At 42.3% G+C, this 17,143-nt stretch overlaps 1 protein-coding gene across 3 annotated transcripts in view; it reads left to right on the top strand.

Annotated features, from left to right (window-relative positions):
* The first annotated feature begins 10,016 nt into the window (after positions 1-10,016).
* The window catches only part of AOAH (acyloxyacyl hydrolase), a 167,431-nt gene continuing 160,304 nt past the window's right edge, over positions 10,017-17,143 (top strand). Inside the window, exons 1-2 of one of the 3 annotated variants that reach the window (XM_047094876.1) lie at positions 10,017-10,113; positions 10,415-10,595. In XM_047094876.1, the coding sequence (XP_046950832.1) occupies positions 10,469-10,595 (127 nt within the window). In that variant the 5' untranslated portion in view covers positions 10,017-10,113; positions 10,415-10,468. Of the gene's footprint in view, positions 10,114-10,150; positions 10,266-10,414; positions 10,596-17,143 lie in introns of those variants that run through there. The other 2 variants (XM_047094877.1, XM_047094875.1) reach the window with 2 other exon arrangements.

Genomic DNA, 17,143 nt, shown 5'->3' with positions numbered 1-17,143 from the left:
ACCTTTTCCGGGGCAGGGGGAGGAAGGAGGTGTTTAAATGATGCAAAATTCCAGTTTTACCCTAAAGTAACGGGAAGCCTGGGACTCAGGCATCTCAGATATCCTCAGATGCAAAACCGATTGGACTTCAGCTTTGCAGATGGATGGAAAAGCTTGTAAGACCAAGACAGACAAAGTTGAGGTGGCTCCAATGCTGCTGCTGAGGCTGGCTCTTATCAGGGCAGATATTGGGGCCCAAGTTCAGGATCTAATGGCTATAGAGCACCAGAGCTTATTTCAGACAGACACCAAGAACCCGGGAGAGGTACAGTCCAGAGGGCAAGGCATAACTGAAATGCAGACAATGGATAGCACACACAGTCATGTGAACAGAGGGGATGTGGTTTGAGAGGTCACACCATGCACAATGAGGCTCCAACAGCTATCTGTAAGGTGGGGGATGAGGCCTTCTAGCTCCATAAAGAGGGACAAGAGCTCAAATGGTGTCAGGAGCCTAATGGGAATTCAGATCAGCTTGGCGCCGGGAGACTTGGAGGGGACTGAAGCAATGTCAGGCCCAGACACTGAGCCAGCAGGCAGCACAGGGCTCCAGGGCTCACCCCAAAGCTCCCAGCCTTGTCATACAATAGTTCCTGATTTCAGACTCCTCTATCTGCAGCTATCTGCCTACCTTCCTGCTCTGCAATAAAGTGGATGAGGATCTGGGAGGACTGCCCTTTCAGGGAGAAGCCAGGAGATGCAAGATTGACACACTTGAAGGGAACTCACATCCCCATCAGCCTGGAGCAACTCACCTGGGTCTGTGTGTCCCTCAAGGTCTCAGGCAGATCCAGACTGTCTAAGGGATGAGGAGGCTGAACCCAATTGCACCTGCACCTGGACCTTTGCCCAATGGCAATGCCCTTGTCTGGGACTCACTGCCTAAATACATGGAACAGAAGAGAAGAGATATTGTTTTAGCAAAACATATGCATAAATGATTTCCTTGAATTTTGAATTTAAAAATTGTGTAGCTATACTAGAACACATTTATTTTATCCTGGCTATATTTTGACATTCGGTTCCTACTTAACAACAATATATATTTAATAATTATATATATATATATAAAACATGTATATATATCTACACATATGTAATATATATAATGTGTATATATATAATATATATAATGTGTATATATGTAATATATATAATGTATCCATATGTAATAGATAATGTGTATATAACAGATAATGTATATATGTAACATATATAATGTATATATAATATAAATGTATACATGTAACATATATAATGTATATATGTAATATATAATATGTATAGGTAATATATATAGTGTATCCATATGTAATGTATATATAATAGATAATGTATATATGTCATATATAATGTATATGAATGTAATATACATAATGTATATATGTAACATATATAATGTGTGTAATATATGTAATATATTTAAATTTTTATATTGTTCCATAAAACATTTACTAAAATAAAGTTAAAAAATAAAATAGAATGAAATAAAATAAAAAACAATGGCCCCTGAAAGCACAATAGAAGAAAGCAGCATAAAGGATTCTGGATTTAAAATCAGTAATGGGATTCCCATTCTGGGCTTCGACTCCAGAAAAGTCATCTCGACCTTCCTGGCCTTCAGGTTCTATAATGTTCTGCATGTGTTTCCGGCTTCTATCCTAATTCAGGAGACATGGTGTCTCTTGAGTTCTGGGGAGAACGGAATCAGGGCAAAGTTCTTTCTTGTTTGCTGGCTCTGAGATTTTTATCAACCTTGTTATGTGTTATCTTAACCTAGTTCAAAGGTAGCAAATGTTAACAAAGAATCCTACAACCTAGTCTTTTCTCCAGTTGCAACATATTAACAAGCCTCTGACAGACAACCTCTCTTTCACCTCATTCTCCTTTCCTTACCTTCATTGCAATAAAAACCCACATACCCATGCAAGCAACATAAGAGTTGTCAGGGGACTTGAAAGGTGTGAGCCAGAAAATGTGATCTTTGCTTGCAATTTGGAGATGTTTGTCCTTGAAAGTCTTACATGGTCCCTTCATCTTCTGAGTCTGGGTTGCTGTCCCTTTGGGACATGGAGGAACCACCTCTGATCACTAGAAAAGTCCAGTGTTTCTGGATTGGTTTGATCTAAAATGAAGGACCTTAGTGTTCTGGAAAGCACAGACCCAAAGAAATGGGGCAAATATGCTCAAACCCTTAACAACCTGGATGATGCATGCTGGCCAACCACAATTCAGTCTCCAGTCTCACACACTGATCTGATTATCTACTATTAAATAACAGATGACCCAAATTTAAGGTCTTAAAACAACAACTATTTTATTATCTCTTTGCTGGCAGGGTTCCACTGGGTAGATTTTTCTGCTCCAAGTAATATCAACTGGTGTTAGGGGTGGGGGACTTTGTCGGTATTGAGCTGGCTAGTCTGGAGGGTCACTTTTGCTTGGAAGGTCAAAGTTGGTCTCACTCACATGTCTGTGCTTTTGGAGTGACAGCTGGAAAGCTGAGTCAGCAGGGGACTGCTCCCTCCCCATATGGTCTCAGGGTCTGCATGAGGTCTCTATAGCAGAGCAATCAGACTTCTTACATGGAAGCTCAGAATTCCAAGAAACCAAAGCAGAAGCTGTCAGTCCTCTGACAGTCTGGGCCTGGTACTAACCCAGAAACACTTCTTCCAGACTGATTGGTCGGCAGTCATGAACCTGCCCAAATTCAGGAGGAGGGCAAATGAACCCCATCTCACAATAGTGGGAGTGTCAAGAATTTGGGGCCATAGTCATTGCAACATACATATGCACACATCAACACACACACACACACACACATACACTAAAACTTCAAAATAAAAAAAATTTTTTTGATGAAAGAGTGACTTTTAAAGCATAATTTAGGATGTGGGAGGAGGAGAAAGATGCAGGCCAATTCACACTGACCGTCCAGTCCCTTTGGCAGGACCCCAGGGCCCCCCCCCCAACCCTCACTTCCCTTGGCTCTTCTGTAATCTCCATTTAAGTCGGCCTTCCTCCTCCCATCCCAAGTCATGGCAAGAAGTAATTTGTAAAGGCGGTTCAGGCACCTTCAAAAGCTGCACAGAGGACCTGCTACTGCCGGTGAGGGGACAAAGGCCTCTCTGTCTTCCAGTGCCTGTGGCTGGCTGAACCCTTCCTCCCGGCTCCTCAGAGCAGCTCATTCTGGAATGAAGCAAGGCAACACCCTTGCTTCCCTCTCCCCACTCCTCTCTGCTAGCTCAGGTCCGCAGTCTCTCGGGAAATAAACCTTACCACCTTATTACAAAAACTGTGAAAAACCAGGAGGAAATTGCATGACTCTAGATTTTACCCCTGACTGCATAATGCTCTCACTTCTCGTTTTCTCTCTGCCCAGGCTTGGGACCGCCACTCAAATCCTGCTTGGAGGCTCGGCCCTTCACTGATCTGATTTGGAAGCATTTGCACTAGGGTCTAGTTCTGAACCCCAAATACAGTGCCTGCCTTTAATGTTTCTTCCTTTCACATACAACTCCTGAGAACATTTTTAAACATTTAAAAAAATATATTCTACTCCACTATTCTGCTGTAACAGCTGAAATATTTTTCTCCTTTTGTTCACTCCTTCTATTCTCCATGAACACTTAGTGAGTTCCTACCTTGAGTCAGGTGCATGTTCTGTGGGGACAGTGCTAACTATCCAGCAGCTGGCAGGGGAGTCAGATGCCCACCTTAAAGGCCATGCCCCAGAAGCAAGAGCCAGGGGAGCCTTGCCCATTTTGTTCTGGGGGCTCTGAGGACAGAGAAAACACTCGTGCTTGGCAAGGGACAGGGACAGCTTCTGAGAAGAGGTGGCCTTGAAGGAAAAGGAGGAGTTATCCTGTAAGACAAAGAGGAGAACACTCTAGGTAGAGTGAAAGCTCATGCAAAGGCACTGAGGCATAGAACAGCTGAGCAGGTCTAGGGACATCACTGATAGTTTGGTGTCACCAGAACACAGAGCACGTAGCAAAATGACTAGAAATGTGGCCGGGGAGGCAACAGTCTCCAGATGATGAGCAGCACTGAGAGCCCTACTAGGAATTCACCCTTCTCTTGGTGGCCCTGGGGAGCTTTGAGCAGTTGTAAGCAACGGGATAACATGATGGACTGTGTTTTGACTAAGATTACTACTTTTCTTTAATTCTCATTTTATATTTAATTGAGCTCCTCATGTCTTTCTTTTTCTCTAAAGGCTCGTATTATCTTAACACAAGGTCATTCAGAGATATATTTATTCTGGTTATTTATTTTCCAAACCCATGCAAGTGTGTTCATCCCCACCCTCTCTTCCTTCAACGACCCTCTCGTGGGAAACATCAGCAGGAATTCTGAGGCAGCCCATGAAGCATGCTCTGTGCCAGGCACTGGCAAAGCAATCTCGTGATCTCTCCTCTCTCTTCAGGCTTTCACTGACTCTTGATACAATGACTTTAATGTATCAGCAAGAGACCTCCAGGCTCGCTGTAGGAGCTGGGAAGAAGACTGCAATAGACCTGGTGGTCTGAGCTTGCCATGTGCATCTGGGGCCCTCGCCATGAAATAGCATCCCCTCAGACTGAGGCCAGTTCCCAGGGTTGCCATTTGTTTGGCCACTTAATCTCCCAGGACATCTGACCACGGTCACTCTAGTTGACCATATAATCCAAGGGCCCTCTACAAGTGCGGCGTCCTGCACCAAGAACCTCAAAGTTGTGTTCAGCATTTTGTTTATATTTAATTTGCACCTTACTACATCTTCCTTGGTGTTCCTTCAGTAAAGTATTTCCAGAAGAGATTTATTCCATGTTTTTTTTAAATGTAGTGGCAAACTCCCCAGTACGGAGGGAGCCTGTCTTACTCATGATGGTCCCCCACCACAAGCTAGCCCATCACATCTCAGCTGTGATTTTCATGAGGATTTTTGTCAGCTCATCTTTCCATGAGCTCTCTAGGATAAGAGCTGGAGAGAAAAGCGCCTTTGGGGAGCATAGTCTTCTCAGCATTCAAAGAAAATTCCACTGAGAGGAATAGGACAGGCTAGTATGCTTCCCCATTCTACCTTCCAAAAACTCATACAACCTAATCAAACATATTCAACTCAGCAAGAAAAATGTTTACATGCATTTATGTATAATACACATGGTGGGCAGTTTCCTCCAATTCAATTTCTCCTTCTTTTAAGAACCCTGATCTTTAGCTGAGCACATCACCACAAGAATAGAGACCACCTGCCCTAGCTTCCCATGCAGCTACGAGTGGTCATATGACTCTATTTCCCAGCATCCCTTGTAGCCAGGTGTGGCCAATGAAATGTAAGCAAACGTGTTGAGGGAGGCTTGGGAAGAAATGCCTTTATGAGAGAAGGTGTGAGTTCCACTCACCTTCTGCTTTCTTCTACTGCTGTCCTGGAATATAGGTAAGATAGCTGGAGCTCTAGCAGCTATTTTAGATCTTTAGCTGATCTTGAGAATGAAAATCAGTTCTAGGAGGGTGGGACAGAAAATAAGGAGCTTAGGTCCCTGAAGGCACCATGGGACTGTCAGACTAGCACTGAACTGCCTACCCTTGGGCCTCTTTTATCTAAAAATGAATAAAAGAATGAATGAATGAGCTTCTCACTTATTTCAGCAATGTTTATTTTATCTTACTCTGTGTGAAAACTTAACTGTACACTTTATAGATGTAGGTAAGAGTGATTTAAGACCATCATCTCCCCCAATCTATAGCAGATGAGAATCCAAAGCCCTCCCCAAGACACCTATGAACTCCTGAGCTCTTGTTCTCTTGGTCCCTCTGCCTCTGCACTTGCTTCTATGGGTACATTCTTAGCTCTGCCCAGCCCTGATCCAAACAAGAAACTTGTTCTCTTTGATTTCCACAAAAATCCATTCAAGATCTGGGCAAAGTATCATTTCCCATGTGGCACAGCAAACAACTTGCAAATCTACCACAGACCTTTCTATTCGCTCAGGCTTTTGCCTCCCCACTTCCCAGCACTTCTCTCTGTTTTTTGTTTTTTGGGTTTCTTTTTTTTTTTTTTTTTGCCAGAAAGATCCTAGTGTGTCATCTGTCCTATTTTCCCTTTGCTCTCATTTCTCTACTCCTACCCTGTTCCTTCTGGATTATGTCCACATTCTTTTGCCTCATTTATAAAAAGCAGTTCATTCACAGCATCTCCTTTCTCCAAACTTTCATCAGGTGCCCAGAAGACAAAAACAAGTTATATCTAATAGAATTCACCCTCCTTAGAAGGCCATGGTTATAAATGGCACACCCCTGCCAGATAACTATCTCTACAAATCTCAACCACCTAGAAGCACATGAGTGAGTGGGTAGGGTTAGTGGGGAGTGTGGGAGCACACATCCTGTTGTATGTCTGGGTTGCTTTGCACTGCTGCTGGGCCACCCATCACTAGAGGATCCTTGGCTTATTTCCTGGTGCACGGCTCTTCCTACTGGAAGCTACCAGCATACCTCTGGGAGAGGGGTTCCTTGTCTCCACACTCACCTACCGCCCACCTAGTGCTTACTTCTCAAATTGCATCACAAGTCTCCCTGGACTGGGGAAATCTTACCACTCCCCTGGGGCTTTCTGAATTCCTACTTTGTATCTACGTATGTGCATTACTAAAATGGAAATGCCTTTAAATGTTCTCCGAAAATGTACAAAGCCAAAGCATGTTAAAATTCCAATATGACTTAAGAAGGATAATGTTAATTGATTGTTAGCTTTACATTTATCTAACATTTACTGTTAGGGTTTGGTTTTTTGTTTTGTTTTTATTTTTATTTTTTTACTCTCATTGTCTCCTTAATCCTTACAATGTTTCTATAATATTGGCATTATATGACCCATTTTGTAGTGAAACCAACTAATCCCAGAGAGGTGGATCCATTTGCCCAAGGGCACACAGCTAGGAAGTGATGAAGCCACAGTAAAAATGTAGGTCCCCGCATCCTAAATTCATAACTCTTTTAATTAGCAGATGTGCAGGCTTGTTATAGATTAATTTGCTATTTCCCTAGCACATAACAGAAAGGATTGGCTACAGCTAGAATAAATAAGCTCTGACTGGAGAGAAGAGGCTCAGCAAAGAGTCTGGGGTTGGTGGGTCTGAGCCAGGGACCACCGCAGAGAATCCTGGGAAACCAGAAGCAAAAAAAGTACCCTTGGTGTCAGAGACAGGAGAAAGTCAAAGACATGCTTTTGTGATAGCACCAGTTTTTACAAGATTTCCTGTCATTAGGGTCTTTTTTTTTTCTTTTCCCTGATTAAAGGACTCGCTGTGAATGAGATAGCTGAGGCCAATGTAGGTCAAAAAGTAATCAGGAAGCATATTCAGACAGAACAAACCAGAACCACAGGTGTAGTATTTGGGAATTATAAACCCTCAGCCTTCTGCTACAGGGACTCTGGTTTGAATCAAACCTCCCTGAGCAAAGTAACAAAATGCTGCAAGGAAGAAATCTTATTCCCAGAGGCAGATATTGAGAAAATCAGAATTGGAGCATCTGACAGCAGGGGTCCTCTAGGGATATCACACAGGGCCCAGCTAGTTGTTATAAACCACGGGTATATCCAGGGCCTGTCAGCAAGTTGTGCGGGGATCCTGGGTCATTTGCACTCAATGCTTGATGAACAAAGGCAGCCCTGCTGGGAGAAATGAGACAGGCCATTGTGAGGGATGCCATTGTGAGGGACACCACCTTGGTGACACAAAGGTTTTGTCTGGTGGTGTGCAGGCACACACACTTCAGCATCAGTTAGCAAAATCACTTCCTCGTTTCTGGGTTCCGCTTTTGACCCTGCCCGGTAAGAATTTGATCTTCAAGCATGAAAATCATTCTGTTTATGGAAAACCTACTGTGTGTCAAGTATAATTGGGATACACCTCTACAGCTGAGGAATCTCACCTTGGAAATGGCAAATGACTTGCTTCTTGCTGCACAGCTAAACCAGGAATTCCCAGTTTGGCCAGCCTGGAAGCCTGAGCACACCAGGTTGTCTCAGGGCTCACTGTTCCTGGGGTGGTTGTGGTTAGAACTGCCCAGGTCACCCACATGAATAACAAGGCTTAAAATTTGCATACACCCTTCCACTAAGAAACTCCTTTCACCCTGAGAGGCCTGCTTCCAGCCTGCACACAGCTATAAATCTAGAACCAACAGAACCTCAGGAGGCCCAGAGCCTGTGCCAAGTGCTCTTCTGGAAGCTGCCTGAAAATTCCTTACTGACCTATGGGTTAGCAAACTAGACTGCATTCCTGGAGTTCTGCCTGGCACATAGAAGGCATTCAATAAATGCTGCCTCTTCCAATCTATGCCATTTCCCCACATCTTGGCCTGAAACTACCACGATGTCTTATAATTCTCACAAAGGCTGGCCTGGGGTGCAGATTTCATCACATTCCTACTGGGATAATAACCAGAGCTTTGATTTACTAAGCACTTACTTCTTACTAGGTACACTGCTTTATAGTTTGGATACATCATCTATTTTAACCCTTCCAGCAACCCCGTAAGACAAATATCATTATTATCCCAATATCAGTGAGGAAACTGATGCATTGAAATGTTACATTACTGGCATAATACATTACTCAGAAGTAAACAATAGGTATGGTATTTGAACATGGGTCTTTCTGTCTTTGCAGTATGTGCTCATAATCATTCCATTCGTCTGTCTCTCCAGGAAGTCCCTGGAACTTCTCTAGGCCCTGCCTCCTGTGGTGGTCCTAGTGACCTCCAGAGCTTGCCTTGGTCACAGAGTAAGGGACCTTGAGAACCAGCAGCTCAGCCTCAAAGAAAGTCACAGGTCCAAGGACATCATGCATCTGTTTGGCCCAACGTGTGCCAGGACGTAAGCAGGGGAACACTCTGGAGTGTGATCTCTCTGCTGCAGATTCAGAGCTTTGATGAATTAGCATTTGTTAAACTAATGCCTACAAAGAATTCTTCAAAGCATAAAAATTGGTATTTCCTACATCCTGGAAAGAATACAACTCTAAAATTCTGCCTGCTATTCCTTTTATATATATATATATATATATATATATATGAAATTTATTGACAAATTGGTTTAAAAAAATAAAAAAAAAGAAATTTAAATAAATTCTATCCATTAAAATGTAAACCAAAAAAAAAAAATGCTATTCCTTAAGTAAAAGCAGGAGGAGGAGGGGGAGGAGGCGGGGGAGGAGGAGGAGGAGGAGAAGGAGAAATGTCTACCAAGTCTGATAGCTTTCATAACATTTCATAAAGTTTATAATAAGCTTTCCTCAGAGCCTAAACAAGGAGAGTAAAAATTGCAGGATCTCCCAGGCATATCTAGATTGTGGTACTTTGACCCAATCCCCTTATCTCGTCTGAGCATGGCATGTGACTTCGCTGTATCCTGTTTTAGAACAAAGCATTCAGATGATATGTCTTTTCTCTATCTATGATCTGGTTCAGTTTTTTTCCTCCAGAAAAACTGCATTCAGTTCTCATCTTCAAAACAGAAAATCAGTCTCTGGAAAACGAACAAATCATCTGAGGTGGGAAATATAAACACGTTGTGGAATTCTGGAGAAAAGAGATGCATCATATACAGCTGAGTAAATACAAGTGGGTTAATTACAGCACATCTTTTTTTTCATGTTAGGTTTAAAATCCAGCCATGCCGACAGTCCATTCTTGTCTGCATTGCTTATTCCCTGCACACCAAACAGAAGGCCTTGGCAAAACTTGACCCTGGAAGGAATAGTCCAACTCCTCCAGAGGAAAACAGCTACTTGACCAGAATATTCTTTAGCAACAAAATAAGGAGCTCGATCTTACCACACAAAATTGTTTAGAGCAAAATGAAATAACTTGTGAATACAGCAAATTATCATTTCCACAGGCTGTGGACACGGCTGACCAAACTGCTAGAGTTGTGTGTCTGTGGGTCTTTTTTTCTTCAGTTTTAGTTTTGCTTTGTTTGGCAAGAATGAAAGAGGAAGGCCTCCTAACCACCCCACAGGATGATTCCGGCAAGACTCGAGGTTCCTGAGGCTTACGACTGACTTCAGCCAGCAATATAAAAGGGTACGTGGCTGCAGCTGCTGCCATTTGGGTTTTTCCTTTGGCTTCGGTTTTAACTCAGAGAACCTGCTCACCAGGGACTCCCTGCAGCTCTTTCCGGGGGCCCAGGCCGCTGGCTCTCTCTCGGGGCTTCTGCAAAAGGAAGGAGTGGGTCTGTGAGTGTTTGTATGTTTTTCTATTCCCTTCACACTTATGAAAAGTCTGTATGTGAGAGTGCGGGACGTGTGTGTGTGTGTGTGTGTGTGTGTATCAGAGAGGGAAGAGTGGAGAAGGGAAACCAGACTGACAGATTCTGTGGCCTCAGCTTCAGAGTCCCTCAGCGGGCAGCCTCTGCAGCCCGGTGGTGCACAGCTCCAAGATGAAGTCCCCCTGGAATATCCTTTTGGTGACTCCTCTGTTCTTACTCCTGCCGCTTCGCACCTCGGCCTCTCCAGCCTCTGATGACTCCCCAAGCACCAGAAACCCCAATGGCCACACCTGTCTAGGTACGTAAGTGTTTTGCATATTTTTTATGTGGGCATAACAATGGGGTCAAATACTTTGCTTGCATAGTAAATCACCTATTTAGTGACATCAATAGCTCTGAATTCCAAGTAAGGTGACAATAACCTCCCCAACATAGAAAACCTTGAGCCTGAGAGTGAGCACATATGTGTGCACAGAAGGACGCTATCCAGTGGCTAGTTTGAATTGTTGTGTAAGTCTTCCACCTCGCTGGTGATTGTAGTTTTTTTTTTCTCTTGGAGGGACAACCCTTAGAAAAGCCTGAAATTCTTACCCCTTTCAGGACAGTAGGCAGCATTGCACAGTAGAAAGAAGGTGGTCTTTGACATCAGACAGCATGACTTCTGCCATATTCCTGGTCCCTCCACTGAGACTCAGTGGTAGGGGAGATAGTTCCCTCCTTTTCGTGGGAAGGTTAAGGAATTTGTGGCCATCCTCATTAGCCATGGGTGTTCGTTTGGATGCCCATACAAATACTCCACGGCCCCGAGAGCTCAGGGAGTCTATTGCTACTTGGGTTTGATGACGGGTTAGCACCCATTTCCACAATTCGCAATTTCTGGCTAACTGCCTGGAGTTGTTGGCCAGTCCACATGGTTAAGAAGAAAGGTGAGTGCAAGATGTGTCCATCATGTGATCAACATTTACTGGGCAATGACTGTCCTGAGCCAGCGGCTGCAGGCTGTCCCAGCTGGGGTCTCACTGTTTGAGTTGGTTCCTTGGAGAAACAGGCTCCGAAATTTGCACACAGGGGTGTTTATTGAGGTGTGCTCTTGGGGAAAACACCATGAGGAGGGAGTAAAGCAGCAGGAATAGGCAGAAGGAAAATATGGGCTATGTAACAGCCACACACACACACACACACACACACGCACGCACGCCAATCCCACTCTGGAGCTAAAATGGCCCTTCAAAGTGGCCTGCAGTGGGTCCAGACACTGGAACTGCCAACAGTGAACAGTCACTGGATATGAACTGACCCCAGGGGGCAGCTCCTTTCAGTGGAGGCAATACCTGCAGAGGCACTTGCTGGGAGCCATTAGCACCGACGGTCCCAGCAACGGGGGGAGGGAGTGTCTCCTGAAAGGGGACATGAGGATATGAGGGTGCTCGGGTTTGCAGGGCCCAATGTGGGGTTAGCTCATTCGCAGCTGGTGGTAGGAGGAAGAGCGTCAGGTAAGAGGAAGAGAGGCAGGAGAATACAAGGAGTTTCTGGTTGGGCTTCCGCTACTTTCCGGAAAAAAGCAGGACTATTTGACTTCACACTCACTGGCACAAAGGCACTTCCCAAACATTCCTATGTGTCCCCTCTCCACATGGTCAATGAATGGCCACCACATGCCAGACCTTGTGCTCTGCGCTAGAGATACAAAGATGAATAACAGTGTTTAACAATTTTTAAGTTTATTTATGTATTTTGAAAGAGAGAGAGAAAGAGAGAGCAAGTGGGGGAGGGGCAGAGAGAAAGGGAGAGAGAGAATCCCAAGCAGGCTCCACACTGTGAGCACAGAGCCCAATGTGGGGCTCCAACTCACAAACAGTGAAATCATGACCTGAGCCCAAACCAAGAATCGGTCGCTTAACTGACTGAGCCACCCAGGTGCCCCAAATGAGAACAATATTTAAAACGCCTCTGTCCTCAGCAAGTTCACTGTTCAGTTTAGGGGGAAATAAAAATGAAACTCTGGACTGTAAAGATTACAGTTCTTTGAAATGAAGCACAAACTGAGAGCTTAGTGCTCACAATAATACTCCACCTGTCAAAGAACTCTGAACTGTGGCACCCATGGTACAGCCAGCAGAAAGCCAAGAAACACAGAGCAAACGCAAACCATTTCGAAGCAGGCAACTGGTGACTGCAAGAACCTCGTCATAGTGATAACATCACTGAGCAAGGAGAAAATAGGAAGAAGGGTGGGGTGAAGTTTTAGAACTTGAGAAATATTTCTACCCAAGTATTGCCAGTCAAAGAAGGAAGCTTCAGGTATTCCCAAAGATTTCATTTGCATTTACCTTCCTGATGAGAGACGCTGGGCTACAGAAGTCTTGAGAAAACTTGGTTAGGCAGTTGGATTTCTGATCATCCGATTGAGCAGTAAGGGATCATCTTTGTTAGCAGCTAGGGATCTCCTAATTACCATTCCAAAATAAAGTTTTACTTTGACTATAAAAGTATACACTTGCCTTGATTTATAAAAGCATAATAAAATAAAATACTTATAGTCACCTTCTTAACACATGGAAGTAGTTCTGCTTCCCAGTTTTTCCTGGAGCTCAACTGAATTAATTGTGTTCCATCCATTTTTATGAAGATGCGCATTTAGTGATCATATTTGTTTCTTACTCATGAAAGTTTTTTTGCTACTGGTCTGCAGCCATTCTTGCAGCTTCCTGGCATTTCTCCCTGCTGCCCTGTGTCTTTTCTCTGAGTTGCATCTGGGCTCATTGGAGTGGTGTATAAAGAAAGTAAGGGTTTTTCAGTGACAAGAATTACATTTGTTAAGTTAATGAATATAAGACTGCTAACATTTATTGAGCGTGTATGTGCAATTAACAGTCTTCCAAAAAGTTTATACAAAGTATCTCATTTAATCATTAAAATGACCTTATGGGATATATATTATCATTATTCCCACTTGGCAGGGGAAACAACTGTGAATTAGAGAAATAAACAACTTGTCCAAGTTTACGCAGCCAGTTAAAAGTTGGCCTTAGATTTCACTGTCAGTGTGATTATGGTTTTTTGGTTTTTTTTTCAGTGATTATGTAGGGGCAATATATTTCTTCCTCACATTTTTTAAAATACTATTTTATTTTATAGCTTTATTGAGATATAATTCATGTACTAGAAAGTTTACCCTTTTAAAGTATAATGTTTATTTGTTATATTCATAAGTTGTATGTATATTGATCATCAATATTTAATCCAAACATTTTTATCATTCTAAAAAGAAACCCAATATTTATTACCAGTCACTCCCCATTTCCTCTCTTCAACCCCTAGAAATCACTAATCTCTCATATCTCTATAAACACTTCTATAAATGGAATGATAACAATATATGGCCTTTTTGTATAGGTTTCTTTGACTTAGCATAATGTTTTAAGGTTTGTCCATGTTGTAGCATGTACCAACTTCATTTATTCTTAAGTTTTTTTGTTTGTTTGTTTTGTTTTTGTTTTTTTCTTAGTAATCTCTACACCCAACCCCGGTCTTGAACTCATGACCCTGAGATCCAGAGTTGTATGCTCTTCCAACTGAGCCAGCCAGGCACTCCCATTTCTTCTTAGGAATAAATAATATTTCATTGTATGGATATGCCCCACATTGTTTGTCTAGTCATTGTTGGTGGACATATAGGTTGTTTCCAGTTCTTAGCTATAATGAATAATTCCGCTATGAACATGCATGTACAAATTTTTGTGTGCACATTTGTTTTCATTTCTCTTGGGTACATACCTAGGAGTGGAATTTCTGGGTCATACAGTAACTCTATAGTTAACATTTTAAGGAATTGCCAAACTGTTTTCTAGAGACACTACAGTATTTTACATCCCCACTATTAGTGCATGAAGGTATCATTTTCCCACAACCTCGCCAATACCTTGTTATTATCCATCTTTCTTATTATGGTCATCCTCGTAGACTTGGAGTGATACTTCATTGTAGTTTGGATTTGCATTTCCCAAAATAATAATGATGTTGAACATCTTTCCGTGTGCTTATTGAACATTTGCATATTTTCTTTGACAAAATGTCTACTCAAGTCATTTGCCCATTTTTTAATTGAGTTGTGTCTTATTGTTGAATGATAAAAGTTTTTATATAATCTAGATATATATCCCTTATCAGATACAAGATTTGTAAATACTTTCTTCCATTCCATGGGGTTTTTTCCCCCACTTTCTTGATAGTATCCTTGAAAGAGCAAAGTTTTCAATCTTGATGAAGTCCAATTTATCTATTTTTTCTTTTGTCTTGGGCTTTCTTGTATCATAGCTAAATCCCATATTTAAAAAAAATTTATTGAAACTATTGTCTCTTTCTTGTCATGTGCCCATCCCCTTACCTTGTTTGTCAGACACTGGGTCTCTAACTACCATTTTAGTGACCCAGAGTATAACTGCTGGGGTTGTAAGTAACAGGAATCAACTTGAGCTAGGCTGAGAAAAAAAAAAAAAAAAAAAAGAGAAAGCTTTCCTATGAGGATCCCAGGAATGAATTTTAGAACCAAAAGGCAGAAAAATACAATTAGGCCTAAAAACTGAGCCAGGAGCCAAAAAATGATGGCTGTCAGTGTCCTAAGGAGTACTTTTCTGGCCTCTCAGTACCTCCATCTCTGACCCTATATAGACTAGCTGGTTTCACTGCTCTAGGCCCTTTGGCCAATTATGGGCTCCCACAGTCCAGAGTTTGCCTGCAGTTGTCCAGTCCACACCAAGATGGACTCTCCTTCTGGTTGTTAATCCAGCTTCCTGGCAGAAAGAAACTGGGCTCAGTCTTTAGGCCACTGAATAAGGGCAAGTGGGAGTGAGGAGAGCTCGCTGTACACATGTGGCTGTCAGAGCCACGGGTGAGAAGACAGCTCTCCAAGAAGTGAGGATTGCTGGGACTGGAGAGATACTCTAAAGGAAGCCATCACAGAAGTTACTGAGTGATTGCACCAACATCTCTGTCATAAGCAAATACCTTCAGCTTCAGTCCCACGAGAAGACTTTGCAGGAAGGACGAACCAATACACCTGGAGGGCACCTTCTTAAATATATTCCAAAATCAGAACTAAGCTGTGCAAAGCCCCAGTGGCCCCCTTCCAAATTTACCACAATTTGTTTGCATGGAACCATACATCCCATTTGATCACTAAGCAAATGCTGATTCAACTGTGCTTGAGCAAGCAGTGCCTCTTTCTGCCACTTTCCAAATGTTATGGAATCAATAATAAGCCATGTTCATTTTTACAAAACATCATTTTCTTTCCATGGGTGACTTAGGGGCAAAGTAATATTTATGTTTCTAAGTCATTGACATTTTAAATTAATTCATTGAGTTTTTTGTTTGTTTTTTAAGCACTTCTAAAAGGTTAAAAAAACACCTACCTCCCCCCACCCTTCATCTATGTTTGGTTAAATATATAAAATACCTTAAGAGTCAGTTAAAACCCCATCTCCCCATCCCCCACATCTCACATAGAGTGACTTTATAGCTTGCATGATAAAGAGAAAGGGGTGCCAGTGTGAATGGTAAGATGACAGTGTTACTGACAAAAATAGGAAAGATTTAGAGCCAGCAGAGAAGTTTGAAAATTTATGATCACAATTTTATATACAGAAATTTCATTTTCTCTATTTCTCTGTAACTGAACACTTGTTCGTAAGCTGCTGTTGCTGCTGATAGCACAAAACACTTCATCTTACCGCTTTGTGTTTAAATTTGGTCTCCTCTGGGTACCTCAGGGCTCTCTTCTTTCCTTGCTAGGGCTGGTCTCAATTCTGAAGGAGGGCTTATGTACCATTCTGACATTTACAGCTCTTGGCCTCTGAGGGCAGGCCTCTGTCCCCATGGGGTGTCATGGCTGGTGTAGATCATGGGCTCCTCTCAGCAAGGGAATATCCACTGTTGCTCTCAGAGCATCTGCTCATCTCCATCCCCCCACCATCCCCCAGGTCACCCGCTGGGGCCTTCAGATTGTGCTGGTCTAGCCTGTCACCTACTGGTATAGCTGTAGCCCCCTGCACTTTGCCCCCCACTTTTCACACCTTCTCCCCTCCTTAATTCCCATACTTTTATTTCTACATTATCATAGAATTTAACCCCAACCTTGGCACAAATGTTAGGTTTCTGATCATCTACACTTTCACTATACCCACATTTGCCTGTTATTTTCCTGGACTGTTCTGGGGGGTCACATCTCTGAAAAGAAAGGCCATAAAGACACTATAGAGAGAGATCTACCACTTTGGGGAAAGGTCACAAAGTGAGCAAAACCTAAAGAACTCAAGTTAACAGTATGCTTTTCTTCAGGCAGAATGTGAATAAATTTTAGTGGGGAGGGAGGGTGTGAAACTAGAACATAGATTAATTGTACTATGGGAAAGAGGAAAAAAAAAAGAATGTTGCAAAGCATCAAGCTGAGTAAAATCCCCATAAAGCTGTGATGTATCCATCTCTCTATTTATACAGCTATTTTATATAGCTCTGACATATGTGAGTGAACTGCATACGCCAATCAAAAGACAAGATGATCAGACTAGATAGATAAGGCAAGATCCAACTATATTCTGTCTGCTGGAGACGCTTTAGATTCAATAACACAAAAAGGTTGAATGGAAGATACTTGGAATTAATATATTAGTATCAGACAAAATTGACTTTAAGATATGAAATCATCCTAAGACAAAGAGGTATTTTTAATAATGATAAAGAGCTCAATATATCAAGAAGAAATAATAATTGTAAATGTACATATACTTAATAATAGAGTCAAAAAAACCCCAAGAGATAAAAATTTAATTAAAAAATTAGAAAAAA

This window comes from Lynx rufus, unplaced genomic scaffold, assembly GCF_022079265.1.
Source record: "Lynx rufus isolate CCGP_SWC_20201006 ecotype Redwood Valley unplaced genomic scaffold, mLynRuf1.p SCAF_4, whole genome shotgun sequence".
Lineage (NCBI taxonomy): Eukaryota > Metazoa > Chordata > Mammalia > Carnivora > Felidae > Lynx > Lynx rufus.
The sequence above is the reverse complement of the archived record's forward strand: the minus strand, read 5'-3'. Positions and strand labels throughout refer to the sequence as shown.